Consider the following 17,543-nt stretch of genomic DNA (forward strand, 5'->3'; position numbering starts at 1 on the left):
CGCACGCTTGCCCCACAAGGGGCCATTATGGAAGTTTCCAAAGGTCAGAGGCTGGAGGATGGCGTTTGCCTCATCCTGACAAGCTGGTCAATGAATCAATAAGTGGATCAATACAAGCAGACAGAAAGATTGATGAGGTGTTGCGTTCTGTTGTTGTCGCGCTTTCAAACTCAGACTGTTGTCGCGGTGACCACTCAGTGAGTTGCGCCATGCATTGCCAAGGTTACACAGTTTTCACATCACACACACCTGGACAAGCTGCTGTTGAATGAGTCGCATTATAAGCGCTGGGAGAGCGAGGCCGGAAAAATGTGGCTTCGGTGAAGCGGCTGAACAGTTTGTCCTCTGTCTTTCCCTCTCAGGAGGGAAATTGTAAATGACGAGCGCAGCTTATTTTCCTTTCACGTTTCCATGCAGTTGCATTAAGCAGACCAGTGTTTGTCCATCATGGAGGGTGATGAACGGATGGGCTGTTCCGTTGTGATTCTGGGCGAGGGGAGGCAGTGCAGGCAATCGGATGTGCCTGCAGTCCGAACGCAGCCGAAATAACCCTCCAGCATGGCTCCCCATTGGCAAGAACATGCGGGAAACAACCTGTGAACACGCCTCCTTTTACAGCTCTCCATATTGCCGTCCCATGATCAAACGCTGGCCTTGTTTGGAGTGCCTCGAGCGGAAAATGGGTTCTGTGTACCAGGCGGGATTCAAACGCGCTCACAAAACGTTGCGTGGCGCCAGACATTTTGATGGCCCGGGTGCAACAAGTAGACAAAGGCAAATAAAGCAAACACTCCTAGTCACACTTAGTACCCAGGCTTTGTGTATGGTTGGCCAGAAAGAGGTTATGAAGACAAATGCGAGAAGTTGTGCTACGTTGGCTTGCATCACTTACTGTTTTTTTGCTGGTGCCTTTGCATGAATGTTTTCATTTGCTTCAGGTGTGCCTCTCTCATTTCCCCCCCCCTCTAAATCTTACATGACTCCATCCATGAGTTAGCAATTTCGTTCCATGTTCTTTCATTATTCAAACTTGCCTATTTGGTCTAATGACTCTGTGCCATTTCGTTATGACTTCATGAAAGATGACATGCCAGTATGCTGTATGTTTCCCATTAATTTATTGCTTGGAGTTGTGCATAAATCACTTGAGTTAATCCTGCTAAGACGCTGTTGCAATCTTCCCCTGTTACCCAGAAAACGTAATGGCTGCTCCGCACTTGAGTTGCTCGTGACTCACTGAACCAATTAATTAGCCGCATTTGCTAATTATTAGGGGTGTAACTACGCTAAATCACATTTCGGTTCGGCTTGTTTTTTTGGAAACTTCTGTTCGGTATAAACAGATTTTTTAAAAATATTTATTTTTGAAAAGATGACAAGTAAATGGTACATTTAAAAAATGTTTTTTGTTTTGCAGGTGCTACCAAGGAGATTGGATCAGCGCTAACCAGGATGTGTATGAGACACCGCAGCATTGAGTCCAAACTCAAACTTTTCACCACGTAAGACACACACACCCAGTAGCAGGCGGCGTGTGATGTATTTATGTACCCAAAGGGGGAAAGAGGATGACACCTTTTATCTCAGAGAAGGAACGCCAGCCCGAGATTACTCCGAGCTGACGTATGCTCAGATCAAGAGGCTGCTTGTATTTGTTATTGTTAAAAGTCTAGCTTTAGTCATAAGATGACCTACGTACAGTACAGTGTGCGAGGGCCGCAGCCCCAAAGCTTTTCTGCGCAACTTAAAAGTGCGGTGGTACTTCAACTTAAGTGTCTCAAATCCCACCACTGCTCTTGGGGCAATTTAAGTGTAAACTCAGTTCAACAAATGTTTTCGGAAAATATTGCGGTTCACTCACTTGTGCTTTCTCTTGCACAGTGTAAACATAATTCGCTCCCCGTGTCACATATTTCAGTTTTCTTAGATTTTTGCCATAAATGAGCCACCTCAGTACGTCTCCCAAGGAAGTGAAAAGTGATTGTGCTGCTAAGAAGCTGAAGTTTTTGGGAAGACCGATAAAGTCTGCTGCTGTGCCATGAATGAATGTATCCCGTTATGTGTGGCTCAACGTATTTGTTTACATTATATTTTTCATTGTTTTTATATTTAGATTTTACAATACATCTCTTGTATTTATAAAAATATATATATAACCCCCCCCCCCCAAAAAATTTGGGGGAGGGGTTTGGAATGGATTAATAGCATTTCCATTTATTTCAACCTTACGCAGAGCGCTCTCGGAAAGTCTCATTACACCGTTAGAGTTGAAGATGGAGGAGTGGAGAAAAGCAGCCAGTCAGCTGGACAAAGATCACGCCAAAGGTTTGCCAGCTGGCCACGTAAGATGTGCCAACACCACTCTGCAACACCTCCTTCATATCAGTTTTTTTTTTTCTTGGCTCAGAGTATAAAAGGGCGAGGGCTGATATCAAGAAAAAGTCGTCCGATACTGTCAAACTGCAGAAGAAGGTGAAGAAAGGTAAGATGGAGGCATAGCTTGTGCGACATCTTGAGGTGTCTATAGAAAAGTGATACTCATTCTTATGCTGGATGTGTGTGTATGTATATGTGTGTGTGTGTGTGTATATATATGTGTGTGTGTGTGTGTGTATAAATATATATAATTTTTTTTTTTTTTTTTAAACGTCATTCAACAAATTGTTCATGTAAGGTGAGGTTATTTGTTGTTCCACACGATAACTGTGACTTTGAATGTGTGTGTCTTCAAAAGGCAGGGCCTGATCTGGTACAGGGTCAGTCGATAAAGTGGGTTTTTCTTCACTAGTTTTGCTAAATTTCTGCAGTTAAAGAGACTCCCTTGACACACCCAGCGGGCACCATGGCAACACCTGGTCACACAATGCCCAAGACCAGAGATTACCACTTGGCAGCAAGTAAGACTGCCTACGGCATTTTACGATCGGAGGAAAGGGGCAACGCCCGAACACAAGTTGAAGCACACACTCAGTTTGTAAACACATCACATACCCGATGAGTGACACTTTAGACCCTCCCAGGGTAAACCTCACTTGAGTGTTTTTTATATCTCTGGGCTTGTTTTTTTAAATTTTTTTTGCTTTGTTCTCCCATTTGACTGACATTCATTCATTAGTCATATTGAACATTAGTCATATTGAATGTGAGAAACACTAAGCATTGGCCGATGGCTTCAGGGGATTTTAATGCAGGGTTGGGCAACCAATGGTCCACCAGAGGGTTTGATCGATAGGACTGGAAATGGAGATTCCCCGACACCTTATTTAAATAATAATCCAGTTGCTTTATATTTGTATATTTACTGAATCCCATACATCAGTAGAGTAGAAGTACTTGTGTTTAAAATGCTGCTAAAATCATTGTACTGATTCAGCTACTAGACTGAAAGACCCTCTAAAGTGAACTGCTAATTGTGTAGTACTCAATTTTGGCCAAAAAGTGTTACTGTTTTTCAGCGTTCCAGATTTTTTTTCGGTGGGGGTGTGGTTAAAAAAAGGCACAGTGACCCAACCTAGAAGATGCAGGGTGCCCCACTGCAGAAGAACCTTTGCACTTTTGTTTGCATCATTGGTGATCCGACATACAGTAATTGCTAACTGTAGTTCGCTATCTGGATAGCCATGTCTCTTCATGGCTGCTTTAGAAAACCTTGTTAACAGCCGCAAGTGCGCACATGTAATGCAGAGATTGGCAGAAGAGCGATGGGGGAATTTTTAAAATAAAAACTCCGACTTGACAGGACCGGAGCTTTGTGGTGCTGGGGCTGCTTTAGAGTGCCTGGTTGTCATAGCATGGAAAAGCCCTGCCATGACCTGGCGGGATGTACTTTGCATTCTAACCATTGGCTTTCAGCAGATATATTTTGTGTCTCAAACATGTAATTATGCGTAGGTATAAGGAATATGCTAGATGAAGTCGCATCAATTTTTTCAGGTCATTGCAGTGGTATTTGATTGACAGTTGAGTAGGGTGTGGTGGTTTCAGCGCATTCAGTGGACACCCCCCCATTTGAGAGTGGAAACCGTGGCTTCATTTTTCGTGATGATTTTTAAAGCTTGATTTATATATACTTGTCAGTTCTTTTCATCATTCAAATTTGACACAGTTCACACTCTCCTCTCAAATTGAGAAGGTGTTTCTTTTCACTTTACAGGGATTTTAAGGAGAGTAATTAGTAGAATAATTAGTAGTAGAGATTTGTACTTCATTACTAGCCACTACCGGTCATCTGAGCCTTGTTTTTCTTGTTTTTGCAACGTTTTTGCTTGGGCGTCCATGTCGCTAAGCGCCGTTTTGCACGTCGATTTGTTTCCCTTGGTGCCTCAGTTCACTTCAGTTCATTCATGATCGGCTTGGGTAAAATATAATTACGGATCGTTCCACGTTTCCGTACGTGTGTGTGTGTGAGTGTGTGTATGTGTCAACACGCTGTATCATTATGTGGTGCGCGACCACTTCAGATAGCGTCTCAAGTTGCTCGTAGCAAGAGGCAGATGATGGGAGGAGTCGAGGGAGCTTTAGAGGTGGTGGTCACTGTGCTTATATGCTTTTCTATAATGATGTGAGACGTTCATCGTGTAATCTGAAATTAAGTGAAATGAGAGAGTGAAAAACATCCATGTGCAAAGAATAACTCTGAGCTGTCATTGACTTGTTGTTGTTCGCCATTGTTTTGTTCCAGAGGGAATATCCCATAGACAATTCCTTCTGTTGGGGAGCATTGGAGTTTAGCTAAACAAACGTTTTGCATTTAATTAAAGTGACACCAAACAGTCATTTAGCCAAGTACGGCGCCTCGAGGTTAAGGCACAGACAATTTAAAAGAAGTGCACTGAGCCACAGCGGCGTCACCCGCTGGTTTGTGGACATCCATTTTTTTCCCCTCCCCTGAACACTTCATTTAACTAGGACATTTGAGTTTGGTGAAAAATCTTCTCTATGTTTGGTGAAAAATCTTCTCGGCTCATGCCAAACTGCTTATTTTACGTTGACTATTGTTTGGTGGATTGAATGATTGAAGTTTGAATAAATAACACATTTTGACAATCTAACGGTATATTCATTCGCAAATCTGGAGCCGCGGTCGCACGTTCTCCTCGTTGTGGCCACAGACTGCTGCGGCATGGCATGCCGTTCTTCGACCAGCATTTGTCGCTAGTCATTCTCAACGTGGTTAAGTTGTGAGCAGCACGCCCATGTTGATCCTGCCACTCCTAAATTGTGGAGGTCTCTGTTGCCCTCAGTCTCCTTGCATGAAAATGATTTTAACTGTGGCCCTCAAATAAATACAGATGAGCTTTGTTCTCCACAGTGTTGTATTATATTCCATAGTCTGCACGTTGCTGCTCTTCCTCCTCTTAAGTAAAAACTTTACCATGGGAAAGAAGTCAGTACAAGGGCTCCTCGTTGTCCTCCATTCTTTGTTGGTGCATCTTGTGATTGATGCGCATCGTGATGACGACAACACAAAATGCAAAACTGAGTTGAGCACTCATCCTATCTGTTGACATCTGTGGAGAAGAGAATGTCCACGATTTTATGTTGTCGCTGTTAGTGAGCGAACGTCATTTAAGGCTTCCCCGGGCTAGCAGTACCCCCGTGTGTATATAAGTGCGTGCGTGTGTGTGTGTGTGTGTGTGTGGAATGCAGACGGACTGTTTTTTTACGTGCAAAGAAAGTGCTTCTCATGAGCCTAGCAAGCTTCGAGGCTTTTTTGCCTACTGTTGCTTTCCATCATCAGGTGCTGGAGGCAATTTACACTCATTTGAAGGACTTTTACTGTAACCATTAAGAAACTAAACCTACGTGTATGTCACCAAGTTGTGATATCGTATCTTGCGGAATACACACTAATGGTGCCCATACAAACTATTGATACTAGCGGCACAATTTGGACAGTTTCACTTAGGGGTGTGGTTACTTCTGTTGCCAGCGGTTTAGACATTGATGTAGTGTCGTTTTTCTGTTCACCTCTCATAGTGTACCAGGAGTCATGTTTCCTCTCGTTCACATCGGCGTGTTGTTGCGGTTGTCGAGTCACAGCCGCACATTGTGCGCGTGTGTTTGTCGGTGCGTGTGTTTCCATGGAGGCCAGACGTCAGCGGCACAGCGACCCTGAACTTCTGTTAGCTATGTGAAAACGATCCCACTGACCCCATGATGCTCCCACGCGCAGACGGTGTTCAACAAAAATGTCTACCGTTTTTTTTTTTTTGTAAATGCGTGACGTTGATCTTCTTCCAAATTTGTTGAAATGACTGACGAATGGCGTATAGTTGTACACAATAAAACGAATAAAGAATAGAAAGCAGATTGCTTTATGACCGGACGAAAGGCGTACAGTATTATTACAGGAATAAAAACGTATTTTTTTCGAGAACAAAAGGTATGTTGGGGGTTTTTTTGTTCTAAAATAGTTTTACTATACTTTTTTCTTATTGAATAAAGACAACTTTACCAGAATAAAAGTCGGAATATTGAGAGTAATGCTATATTTTTGTAAGGTTATAACTTTTAATCCCCAAAACGCTTTTTTTTTTCTCTTAAAGAATGCAACTTTTTCTTTAAACAATATGACTTACTTATAGTAACATTATAATTGTTATCATATTTAAAGACGAGTTTTTTTTGTTTTTTTTTTCATTCTTATTCTCCACTGTAAGTCTCTGGGCCTAAAAAGTTGAAGAGCCACTGCACTACCACACAAGATTTATTAATCCGAAAAATACATATAAAACATACTCTGCAAAAACGGTCCAGTTCCTACTTGTCTGCTGGGCCTCTTACACAGTAGTTTTACTTTATTTTAGTTGTCACACAGCACTTAACTTCTCTTCACACTTGTATGTCAGGATCTTTGTCTGTGTAGGAAACAAAGGTTTTATAATGACGCCAGTTTGAGTCTGCAAATTAATCCATTGTACACGAGTTGCTATGAGGATTAAAATTGTTTTCATTGAAATCAAAACAACCTCAAGGCCAAGCAGTCATTATACAACTAATATTGAAGGAGAATGTCAGTCAAGTAGTTTGCCCACGTACTGTTTGAAACAATAGTCTTTACTGCCCCCTGCTGACAGCAACTGAAAATGTTCCCCGTCAGCCGTGAATTCTTTTACTGTGTTCTTATTTGGTGTTTATTTGTAATTGTGTGAATGTGAATAGTTGAGTGCACACATGCGCATGTATCAGTGAGCACGATTAACACCGCTGCCTCGTGTGTGTGTGTTTTTTGTGTAGGGAAGGACGCAGTGCGTGGCCAGCTGGACAGCGCGCTGCAGGATGTCAACGTGCGCTACGCCGTCCTGGAGGAGACGGAGAAGAGGGCCGTGTGCCGGGCGCTCATTGAGGAGAGAGCTCGCTACTGCACTTTTGTCACAATGCTGAAGCCTGTGCTGGTCAGTGTGCGTGTGTGCCGCAGTTAATAGAAGCAGTCCATGATGGTTGATGGTCTCTGTACTGTTTAGGACCACGAGATCAACATGCTGGGTGAGGTGACGCACCTGCAGACCATCCTGGAGGATCTCACCACGCTGACAGCCGAGCCCAACAAATTGCCACCAGCCAGCGAGCAGGTACACTCCGCTTACCGCCTCTGTGTCCTTCTTTTCTTTTCTTCTCAAACCAATTCCAATGTACGGTGAATGGTGAACCACCCCATATGTGTGGTTTGGCATTTGCAAATTTGCATATTTGCAGTTTATATTCTTTGGAGCCTACCCTCCATTATTTGCTGACAAACTAGTTATGGGACTCAGGATAAAGCAATAAACGTAGTACTTTGGCGCCATCTGGTGGAATGTTGGAGATGTTGTTAGTAGTAGCGTTTTTTAAAAAAAAAATTTATGTGTTTATTGGTGTTTGAGCTGAGGAGCGTGTATCACCTCCCAATGTATTTCACACTGGTAGATATCCAATATCTATTGGATTTTTGTATACATTCGGTGAAGGCCTGATTCTCTCAGAATTTTTTTCATTTATTTTTTTTCCTCAGGTGATTTTGGACCTAAAAGGTTCGGACTTCAGCTACACCTATCAGACACCGCCAGCCTCTCCCAGCAACTCGATGTCCAGGAAAGGCAGCGTCAGCAGGTAAGATGCGCTGGAACTTAACTTCATTTTACAGTTTATTTTTTTATAACCTATAACTGACTCTGACTCATGACTCTTTTCTCTTTTTATTAGCTACCAGTCTGGGTCAGTGCGACATGTCCCTTCCTTGGATTCTATCAGCTGTGCTGTGGATGGCGTGCACATCCAGGTAAACATCTTCTCTAGCTGTGTATTGTGAACGCATAGTTCATCAAATGATGTCACCAGGGCCAAACCTTGATGAAACAAGATGCACAACAAAGGCCTACAATATTGGACCTTGTTGTAGGAGAACTCTCTTTTACGTTCCCATAACACGACAATCCGCACTTGCTGCGCGGCCCACACACATTTCCTATTGGTTGTACTTTGCTCGTGTCTGTTGATTGCCCCGCGCCCTACGGCACACTATTGGTACTTTGTTTGTTTTGGGCGGCTTCCTCCGTGCGGCGGATTAGGAATCTAAATGTGGCACCGACATTTTAAAACCTGAATGATTCCAGGAGAACCGAAGTGCTAGTCCCGGTTCCACTCGGTTCTCTGTGCCCAACCCTAGAATTGAACAGCTATGCAGTTGAACAGTTTCAATGTTGGTTGTGGTGAATCTGCAGACATGACAAAAATTACTGGACTGGCATTGCCCGAACGGCCACAGCTGGAATCGGTAGCCAGTTAATGTGGAAGCCAGTTGAATGAACTGTAACACAAAGTGGTCCATTTACGTGCCCTATTCTTTTGGCCACTGAAACAACTGTTGGCGTGAATGTGAACAATGCATCGCCACACAGCGCCGAGGCATTTCGCCGAAACACGTGATAAGAATGGCAAAGCGCATCAAACATGACAGTCAATAATGCAGTACAATGGGTGACTGGCGACACGATGTCTTCTAGTGACCTCACTCGCCGAAGATTACCGGAGATTTGCATTTTCGTTGTTAAGCGCGGTGCTAATCGGTCTAATTATGAATCTGGCGTTAAAAAATAACTAACAAAAATATGCTCGGAATACTTATAGCCGTCAAAAGGTGGTTGGTCAAGTTTACTTCACACTCGTGCTTTAACTTGAAGTGCACCTGAAGTCCAATTCTGGAGAAGTTGGGAGAGTCCACTGCTTGTTCAATAGCACACACCTTGTTTGACTAACTGCCCGTTCCAAAGTGAAAGGCCAAAAAAGGACTTCTCCTGTGTGTAGCAGCGCTCCTCCCAGTATCTTCTGAAGGGGTGTGACGAAAGCGGCCGCTCCCTCAGCGAAGGGAGCGCCCCCTCTCGCCCGGGCGGCCGACAGGGCAGCCGCGGTCGCTACGGTTACACCGCCGGTCCCGGCCATCGCCTTGCGCCGGGCCGCCGCGTCAGCCGCCGGGATATGACCACCGTGAGACGCACTAAATTCCTCTTTTTTTTTTATGTTTGGTGCATTGTGGTAGTCCGCCTCATCGCATCTCCCTCCTTCTGTGTATTGCTGTTGAGTTCAGTGTATCATTTGGTCTTTTCATTTTCAGTTAGTAATTGAAAATCAAAGTGACAGATTTTCTTATTGTTTTTGCCTTGGCCTTTGTTAGATGACCATTAATGGGCCAGCTGTTTTCATCTGCTCTTTTAATATGACTTTTTTTTTCTTACATTGTCATATTGGAACGTAAGACAAAGAATGACGTTCAAACAAACGTTGAAAGAAATTTGCAAATTTTCTCTCTGTTATATGGTTCAACAAAGACTAAAGGACAACATTTTGTACAACAGTCCACTTTGTGTGGACTTTTTTATTTTGTGGATTTTTGATGTCGAATGAAAATGAAAAGATACCTGTTTTCCACACAACCATGCGATCGGCATTAGCGACATCGGGTGCCCATTGTCATCCATTTTGGGTTTCATTCCCTTGCTACATTTTGCATACTTGTAGGTGTTCCTTCATTGTCGCTTTGTTGTACTTAGCATCGGCTCTTCTAACTGATGTTCGTGTGTGTGTGACAGGATACAATTGGCTCCACCAATCAGCTGGCTTCCGCGGGCATGGGCGGTGAGAACGGCCTCCTGGCGCCCCCGCACAGTGCCTACACACAGCATGGTGAAAGGGTCCGCGCCATGTCTGCATCTGGCAAGGTAGTTCACACGCACGCACACACACACACACACACACACACACACACACAAAAGCTGTGCCTCATCTCAATGCACAGGCGAGACATTTTAAGACAGGTAAGCAAGTCATGTGACTCATGTCCTGCTGCCATGCCCAATTGTCTGTGACATCACCTTGAAAGGCATTTGCTGATAGAGCCTGGAAATGATTAACCTAAGGAGCCCGCGGGTCAATAAGCGCGCCAAAACAAAAACAAAAACTGATGCTAATGTTGGGCGTCTTGTTCTTTCCCGTAAGTCATGTTCGGCCCGGGATCAGCTGGCCTTAACTCTTGGCGCGTTGACGGCGGACACGTCACGCAGCAGCCGCGACTCGCTGCACTGCTCCAGCGGTTACAGCACGCAGACCACCACGCCGTCCTGCTCTGAGGACACCATCCACACACACGGTAAGGACCGCACACGCATACGTGCACGCGTGCGCTCGTTTCAACCTCCCTCTCCACAGTCTTGAGCGTTTCTGTCTGTCCGTCATCCTGGTTTTGTGTTGTTTCTCTGCTTGGAAAAAAACCAAAAAAAAAACCTCCTTCCTTCTCTTCCAGCTGTAAAGAGAGAGCCTCCCCTTTATGGTAGGTCTCTGGCTGACTGTTTTCCCTTTTCCTGTTCCTCATCCTGCTTGCATCCTCCCCTTAGGCAACTTTGTGTTTAAATAGCTCAGAGCAGAAAACAACCCAAACATATATTTTTTTTAAGAATATGTTCTATGCAGGCCCACTAGTTGAAACACAACGTTCTGATTAATATTGTGTTTGCGGAATATGAGTTAAGCAACAAAATCCACCCGTTTTTAGCCATCTATGGGGGCGGCCATTTTGTCACTTCTTTCAACTGAAAATGACAACACACACCCACAGGGCTCAGATAATGACCAGTCATAGCTCAGCTTCAGAAAACAGGTGAGCCGTGATTGATCGTTATCTGAGCCCTGAGGGTCTGTGATGTCATTTTCAGTCGACAGAAGTGACAAAATGGCCACTCCGTGAGATGTCAAAAAATGGGTAGATTTTGCTGCTTAACTCATATTTCATATTAGTCATATTGTCTTGTTTCAACTAGTGGAGCTGCATAGAACATATTCTGTCATGAAAATGAAAAAATACATGAAAAAAATGTGTTTTGGTTGACTTACCCCTTTAAATTCAAGCTTGTATCTTTTTAAATTCAAGCTTGTATCTTTATTTAGTTACGTTTTAAATTTTGTCCCCCTTTAACGGAAATGCCATGAATCCCTTCTAGTCTCCCCAAAAACAACGCAAAGAAATAAATTAGTTTTATAAAGTGCAATTAGTGTGCATGCTGTGCAATTAATGTCTCAGATGTAAGAGGCGGGGCCTAGTAACAACATCAGCAATTGTAGTCAGCTTGTAGTCTGCATGTGAGCATCTGTGTTGCGGCTTGCTCTTCTTGCCCACTTGAAGGCCACTGGAGTATCTTAATTGCCCCAATTTTATTTTATTTTTTTTGCTAAAGACAGGTCTGTTTGTTTTTTAAAAGTTGCGAATTGACAACATCAAATTGAATGCCCATTTCAGTGAAAAAAAAAGTCACTTTTTAAAATAGTAAAAAAATCCAAACAAATGCGTGTGTTGTTTCAAGGAAAGATGCATGTATTTCGCGTTTTTAAAAATTGCTAAGGTTCCCCAAATGTTGTGTCATTAAGAAGGGAATATGCATACATTTTAGCATTTAACTCACCTTCTAAAAGTTGTAAAAAAGTTTACAATGTTTTTGATCTAAGTGGTTTACAGGGAAATTGCACGCGTTTTAGCATTTGAGTCACTTTGTGAAAGTTTGTACAAGTTACCAACCAAATTTCAAAAGTACCTTTATTTGTTGCCAAGTATTTTTGGGATAGTCTGAAAAGTTGCTAAAGCTAGCAACCAAAGTGCTCTGATGTCACTCACGTCTCATCTCCCTCTATAGTCGACTACGAGTCAATTTCCCTCCAAGGGGACAGCGACTCCATCTCACTGCACCACCTGTCGCACGGTGGCGGCGGCAGTCAGTCAGACTTCGACAAGTCCTCCACCATCCCGAGGAACTCGGACCTGGGCCTCCAGTACCGGAAGTTCGCCCAGTCCAAGCGCCCCGCCTCCACCGTCAGCCTGCTGGCCGAGACGGAGCTGACGGGAGGCTCGCACACGGCCACCATCCGGCGCAAGCCGTCCACCAAGCCAGCGTACCGCCGGGGCACCATCAGCGGGGGGGTGCCCATTCCCATCTGCACGCCGCAGGTCCCCGTGGGAGCGGCGACCCCGGGGAGCGATGAGAATGTGTTCATCACAACCTCTGGAGGAGGCTTAGGTTACAATAAACTCTTCACTTCCACGCAGAGCCTCAGCGCCCTGCCGCCATCCTCCACCTCTTCGTACTCGCCGTATTACCAACTGGTGCCGGGTCAGATGCCCATCCCGGTGCCTGTACCAACTGTTCCGCCAGAGGGGGGCATTGCCAAGCATCAGCAACAACAACAACAGATGAACCACCAGGTGCAAATACAGCAGTTTCACCACGAGCAGCAGCTTCAAAAACAGAACCGGCCCCAGATCCACAGTCAGATCCAGATCCAACCCCCAACCCAGCACCAGGCCCAACACCAGTTTCAAAACCAGCAGCACAAACAGAAGCTCTTCCACCAGCAGAGGGTCCAGTTTCAGGCTTCCTATGTCCAGCGAGAGGACTCCATCCTGGGCTACACGACTAATGAGCTGCCCCCTCCGCCCTCCAGCCAGGACCAGGACATCCTGATGCAAGAGAGGGGGGACAGCGACATGCTCAACCTGATCAGGGGTGTGAAACTCAAAAGGACCCTGACCAACGATCGCTCGGCTCCCCTGCTCCCCCCGCCGGCCAATCACAATTAAGACGCTGGTTGGTTGCCTTTGATTTGCTTTCGGTGCTGTGCGCGTTTTTTGTTGTTGTTTTTTTTTGCCTTTTTGTTTTGCTTAGTGATATTCACATTTTTGACTGTGACTTATGAAGCTCGTTAGTTTTCGGGTTGACAATGGGTGGAAAAGTCACAGTAAATTTCTGGAATGTTATCTCTATATTTCCACAAGGAGTTACGATGGGGAATTTGGCTCCCCTTGCCCATGAGGGCACCACAGTATCTTGCTGTTTTTTTATTTTTTAAATGGAGTTAGTAACTCTTATTTTGGCTTGCAAAAAAAAAAAAAAAAAGCTTTAAGTTCCCTATAGAGAGCCAACCTTAAATTTTAAAGATACCTGCGTCATTTCCTTGAATCCCAGTAAATTCATGGAAAGTCCAATTAAAAATAAATAAATAAATAAATCCTGGAATTTCACAGCCGTATTAGTTAGTGGGCAGTCACTGCTTCCAGGAAGTCTGGCTGTCTTTGGTGTGCATGATGCGCTTTTCCTCTGACTCCCGACCGGGTGGGGTCTCTTATATAACCGTGACGCATGGCGCTTAGGCCTGTTATTATTTTATTTTATTTTTTTGAATGCTGATCTTTCTGACTGGAATTCAATGTTGACTGAAACTGATTACTGCGAATAAGTTGGTGGAAATGGAGCTAGCAGTTTTAGGATTGAAGAGAATCCTCAGAGTTGAGCTGCTGTTTATTTTTGTTAAGTGTAGTTTTAATTGGTCGACGTCATAGCGGGGCTATGAGGAGAACAAGCTAAAAATGTTCCCGTTGCTTTTCACAGTTTGGCCGCATGATGGCGCTCTTAGCTTTTGGCATCTAGTTCAAGGGTAAGGAAGCTTTTATTCAGTCCGTTGTCAAACTGATGCAACAATTCTATGATAAAAAAAAAAAGTTTTATGTGCTAGATTGAATACTCTAAGTTGCATTTTTTTCTTTTTTTAGTATGAAAAAGTGACAATGTCATGCTTTTTTGTGCCTCTTTTACGCCGTACATGTTTGGCTGACTGACTCAAAAGACTTTTTAGTCTTTGTTGGATGTTAACGTTTTTGGTTTCTAGCCGGACCCGTTAGCGTCCCCGTTCGCCACAGTTATAGCTCAGCTGGCTTTCTCTCTCATGCTGTCTGGTTGTACATATTTTTCTTCAAATATCTGTACACGCATATTGTATTTTTCTGCATCGGCCCTGTGGGGTATGACGCCGACGTTTTATTTTTGTAGACGATCTTTAAAGCGTGTCGGAACGTCCCGGCAAGGGCACCAACCAACAGAATGTACTTTGATTTTTGTTGTTTTTCTTCTTCCCTTCCAATGCTGTCACGCTTGTTGCGTTTCATCGCCATCATCATAATTATATTGACAGTGCTCGTCAAAAAAAACGCCTGACTGTTGTCTTCTTTCATACGTGTTGATTTGTCACTTTGCAGAGGTGGGTATTTTTAACTAAAGGTTGCCAGTCCGTCATGCGTCAATCCGTCTATTTTTCAAGCCGAACTAAACTGTAATCGTCTGTCAGTCATCAGTCCAGCATCTTAGGTTAACCGTACTTCCGTCAATCGTCAACTACGATCGTTCGTCGGTCAGATGGAATGCCCACCTCTGACTATTTGTATTGATGTGCTTGTACAACAGGTATAGTTATCGTAAGCAGCTGACGTTAATCGTGAAATAATTTAGGCAAAATGGATGCCGCCACTTGTTTGCTGTCCAAAGAAGTCCCAAGATGAGATCAACTCAAGTAGCTACAGCCTTTCGGGCCTCTTCAGTATGGTGCTGCTGAGGAGGAAAGAGGAGTTAAGAACATTCAGAATTGGAAATACCCTAATAAAATAAAAATCCAATACAATGAAAAAAAATTAATAATTGTCCATCAATGTTGCAAGTCATTTTTGCCTGTGTTTGAAATTAATTATAGAGAGAAAAAAAAGTATAACAAAATATGGATAAAAGCCTCACAAATTCTTATGAATTTAAACTTTTTTTTTTTATAATGTTCTACATTAAATGTAATGACACAAGAGGGCAAATATATTGGACAATATGTGAAAAATAAAATAAATTGTGGCTGCAAATTCAGAACATTTAATGAGAAAAACCCTACCTCCCTTAAAAAATAAAAGCAACTAGTGAACTCCTCCCTTTATGTTGAGGATTGAATTGAAAAAAAATCTAGAGTCTTGTTGACTTGTTGTATAAATATAGAGCACTTAAAAACGACCACAATTGTAACAAAATACATATCTAACAAAAGCTATAAAAGAATGTTAATAAAAAAGTAAGTCATAAAATGTTCCTCGTTAATAAACAATGTCTTTTTTTAAATTAAAGGCTCTCTCTCCATCACACACACATAAGTAACTTTTTTAGGAATACATTTTCCAATACAAAATGCAATAGTCCTCAATATTGACAATTCAATTATGTATGTATATATTGTTATATTTTTCTATTGATGATGAAACATGGAACGAGTCACACTGACCCAACGACGTTTGAAACACACACAACAGTTGTGTTCACTCATTGTTAATTTCTACCCCAAGGTCAATCATAAAGAAGTTGTATCTTTCACAGATTGAAGACCTCCCCCCCACCCCGCAAGCGCCTAAGCAGATTTGTCCATTTTGCTATACTGTGACTTTATAAAAGGTGACATGACAGCAATTACGTTTCCCTCCCTTGCATCATTAGAATGTACCCGTGTCCCTAATGCTTTGACCTTTTCAGAGAATACTCCGAGGCGTTTCCACCACTTTGTGAACAATCACAACAATGACAACAGGTGGAGTGACTCACCTCTGCTTTTGTTCTGCACTGACTCACCTGTTGGGTCTCAGGTAACACAGACACACACACACACACACACACTTGACTCATCTTAACCCTGGTCCTCTCTACTTTCCCTTAAAATAGCATCTAATCATCTCTAATGGATGTTTTGATGCACTTAGCAGGAGCCAGGTCAGACCATGTACAAGTATAATCACTTCATTGCGTCAGTGTTACACAATTTCCCCCTGGCATCTTAACTGTTTCTCTAAAATTGATGTGCCTCATATCTGTTTGGTGTATTTGATAAGCACATTAGCCTCCTAGTTCCTCTTCTTTGCTTCAAAAACTTTGCGGTTGCTTTCGTAAGTATGATTTGGGTCATTGTCCATCTGCGCTGTGAAGCGCCATCCAATGATTTGTGAAGCATTTGACTGAGTATGACTAGATAATATTGATGTAATCACTTTTGTTTTGCTAGGCCACATAAAAGGATGCGGTGGGTCAGATTTGGACCCATGGCCTTGAGTTGTACGCTTTTCCGGCCGCGTTATGGAGCGAAAGTGATCACTCTCACACACACAAACACACTCGTGCATATTGGGAGAGTGAGTCACCGGCTGGCCCAGATCGCACCCGTGAATCAGCGGCCACGTCACAGTGACTCTGCACAAATCTGGCCGGTCAGGCGCTTGTTGCAGCCAGATTGCACCAGCTGAGCGTGCCCGCTCGTACCAGTAGGGGGCGCAGCACACCGTGACGCCACTTAAAGACCGGCTGGGCAGAAGTAGGACAAATCTTGAATTATTCCACTCCACACTCGATGGTTTGTTCCTCTTGTGCATCGGGAAAGTATTCAGAGGCCTTCACATTTTAGGTTACTGCCAAAATGGAATGGAAGTACTTATTTTTATTATTGTAATCTTCAAAATTCAACGCATTCTCCAATACTGAACATGAAAAAGTTTTTATTTTTTTATTTTTGCAAAAAGTATGAAAAAAGAGAGAGGGGGTCGGACAAGAAATTAAAGACTTTTTGTACTACAGTCTTATTCACTCAAATTCCCCCTCAAAACAAACACACCATAAACTTTTTGGGGGAAAGTTGAGTAAGTTAATCAAATATAAAAAGCTAAGAATTCACATGCAGTTCATTCAGAAAGTAATCACAGAACTTCACTTATTCACTTATTCGAAAATCAAATTAATCATTTTCCCCTCAAAATCCAGAATACAACTTTCCATAACGACAATGTGAAAACGTTTTGGTTTTTTTCCATTTGACTACAGAGTTTACAAATCACATGTACATAAGTATTCACAGATTTTGCTCAATACTTTGATACATTGATGCACCCTCAGGAATGAGTGTTGCACAAAAAGCCAAAGAAAAAAACTGAAGTCAATTCATGGCTCACTGAACTGAACTGACATTTTGCACATTTTCTTTTTTAAGCGCCCTGAACATTTTGAATGACATTGACAGTGACTTTGACTTTAGACTCCCTATTTGTATTGCCTTCATCTCTGGATTCTTACGCACACATATAACATTTGTGACATTTCTGTTCTTCTAGTGTTTGCTGCCATAAAACACTCCAGCAAAGCTCAGAGCAAGCCGCACACATAGGCGCCCCTATCACACGGCGG

At 43.1% G+C, this 17,543-nt stretch overlaps 1 protein-coding gene across 3 annotated transcripts in view; it reads left to right on the plus strand.

The window, feature by feature from the left end:
* Window positions 1-14,677, plus strand: part of mtss1 (MTSS I-BAR domain containing 1) — a 32,435-nt gene extending 17,758 nt beyond the window's left edge. The window contains exons 4-15 of one of the 3 annotated variants that reach the window (XM_086041223.1): window positions 1,418-1,502; window positions 2,234-2,325; window positions 2,408-2,482; window positions 7,240-7,397; window positions 7,467-7,574; window positions 7,994-8,091; window positions 8,185-8,260; window positions 9,286-9,465; window positions 10,068-10,196; window positions 10,474-10,624; window positions 10,778-10,804; window positions 12,159-14,677. In XM_086041223.1, coding sequence (XP_085897349.1) covers window positions 1,418-1,502; window positions 2,234-2,325; window positions 2,408-2,482; window positions 7,240-7,397; window positions 7,467-7,574; window positions 7,994-8,091; window positions 8,185-8,260; window positions 9,286-9,465; window positions 10,068-10,196; window positions 10,474-10,624; window positions 10,778-10,804; window positions 12,159-13,099 — 2,120 coding nt within the window. In that variant the 3' untranslated portion in view covers window positions 13,100-14,677. The remainder of the gene's footprint in view (window positions 1-1,417; window positions 1,503-2,233; window positions 2,326-2,407; window positions 2,483-7,239; window positions 7,398-7,466; window positions 7,575-7,993; window positions 8,092-8,184; window positions 8,261-9,285; window positions 9,466-10,067; window positions 10,197-10,473; window positions 10,625-10,777; window positions 10,805-12,158) is intronic. The other 2 variants (XM_086041224.1, XM_086041226.1) reach the window with 2 other exon arrangements.
* Window positions 14,678-17,543: the final 2,866 nt, after the last annotated feature.

Source organism: Filicampus tigris, chromosome 9 (assembly GCF_054856515.1).
Source record: "Filicampus tigris isolate MCC_2025a chromosome 9, RoL_Ftig_1.0, whole genome shotgun sequence".
Classification (NCBI taxonomy): Eukaryota; Metazoa; Chordata; class Actinopteri; order Syngnathiformes; family Syngnathidae; genus Filicampus; species Filicampus tigris.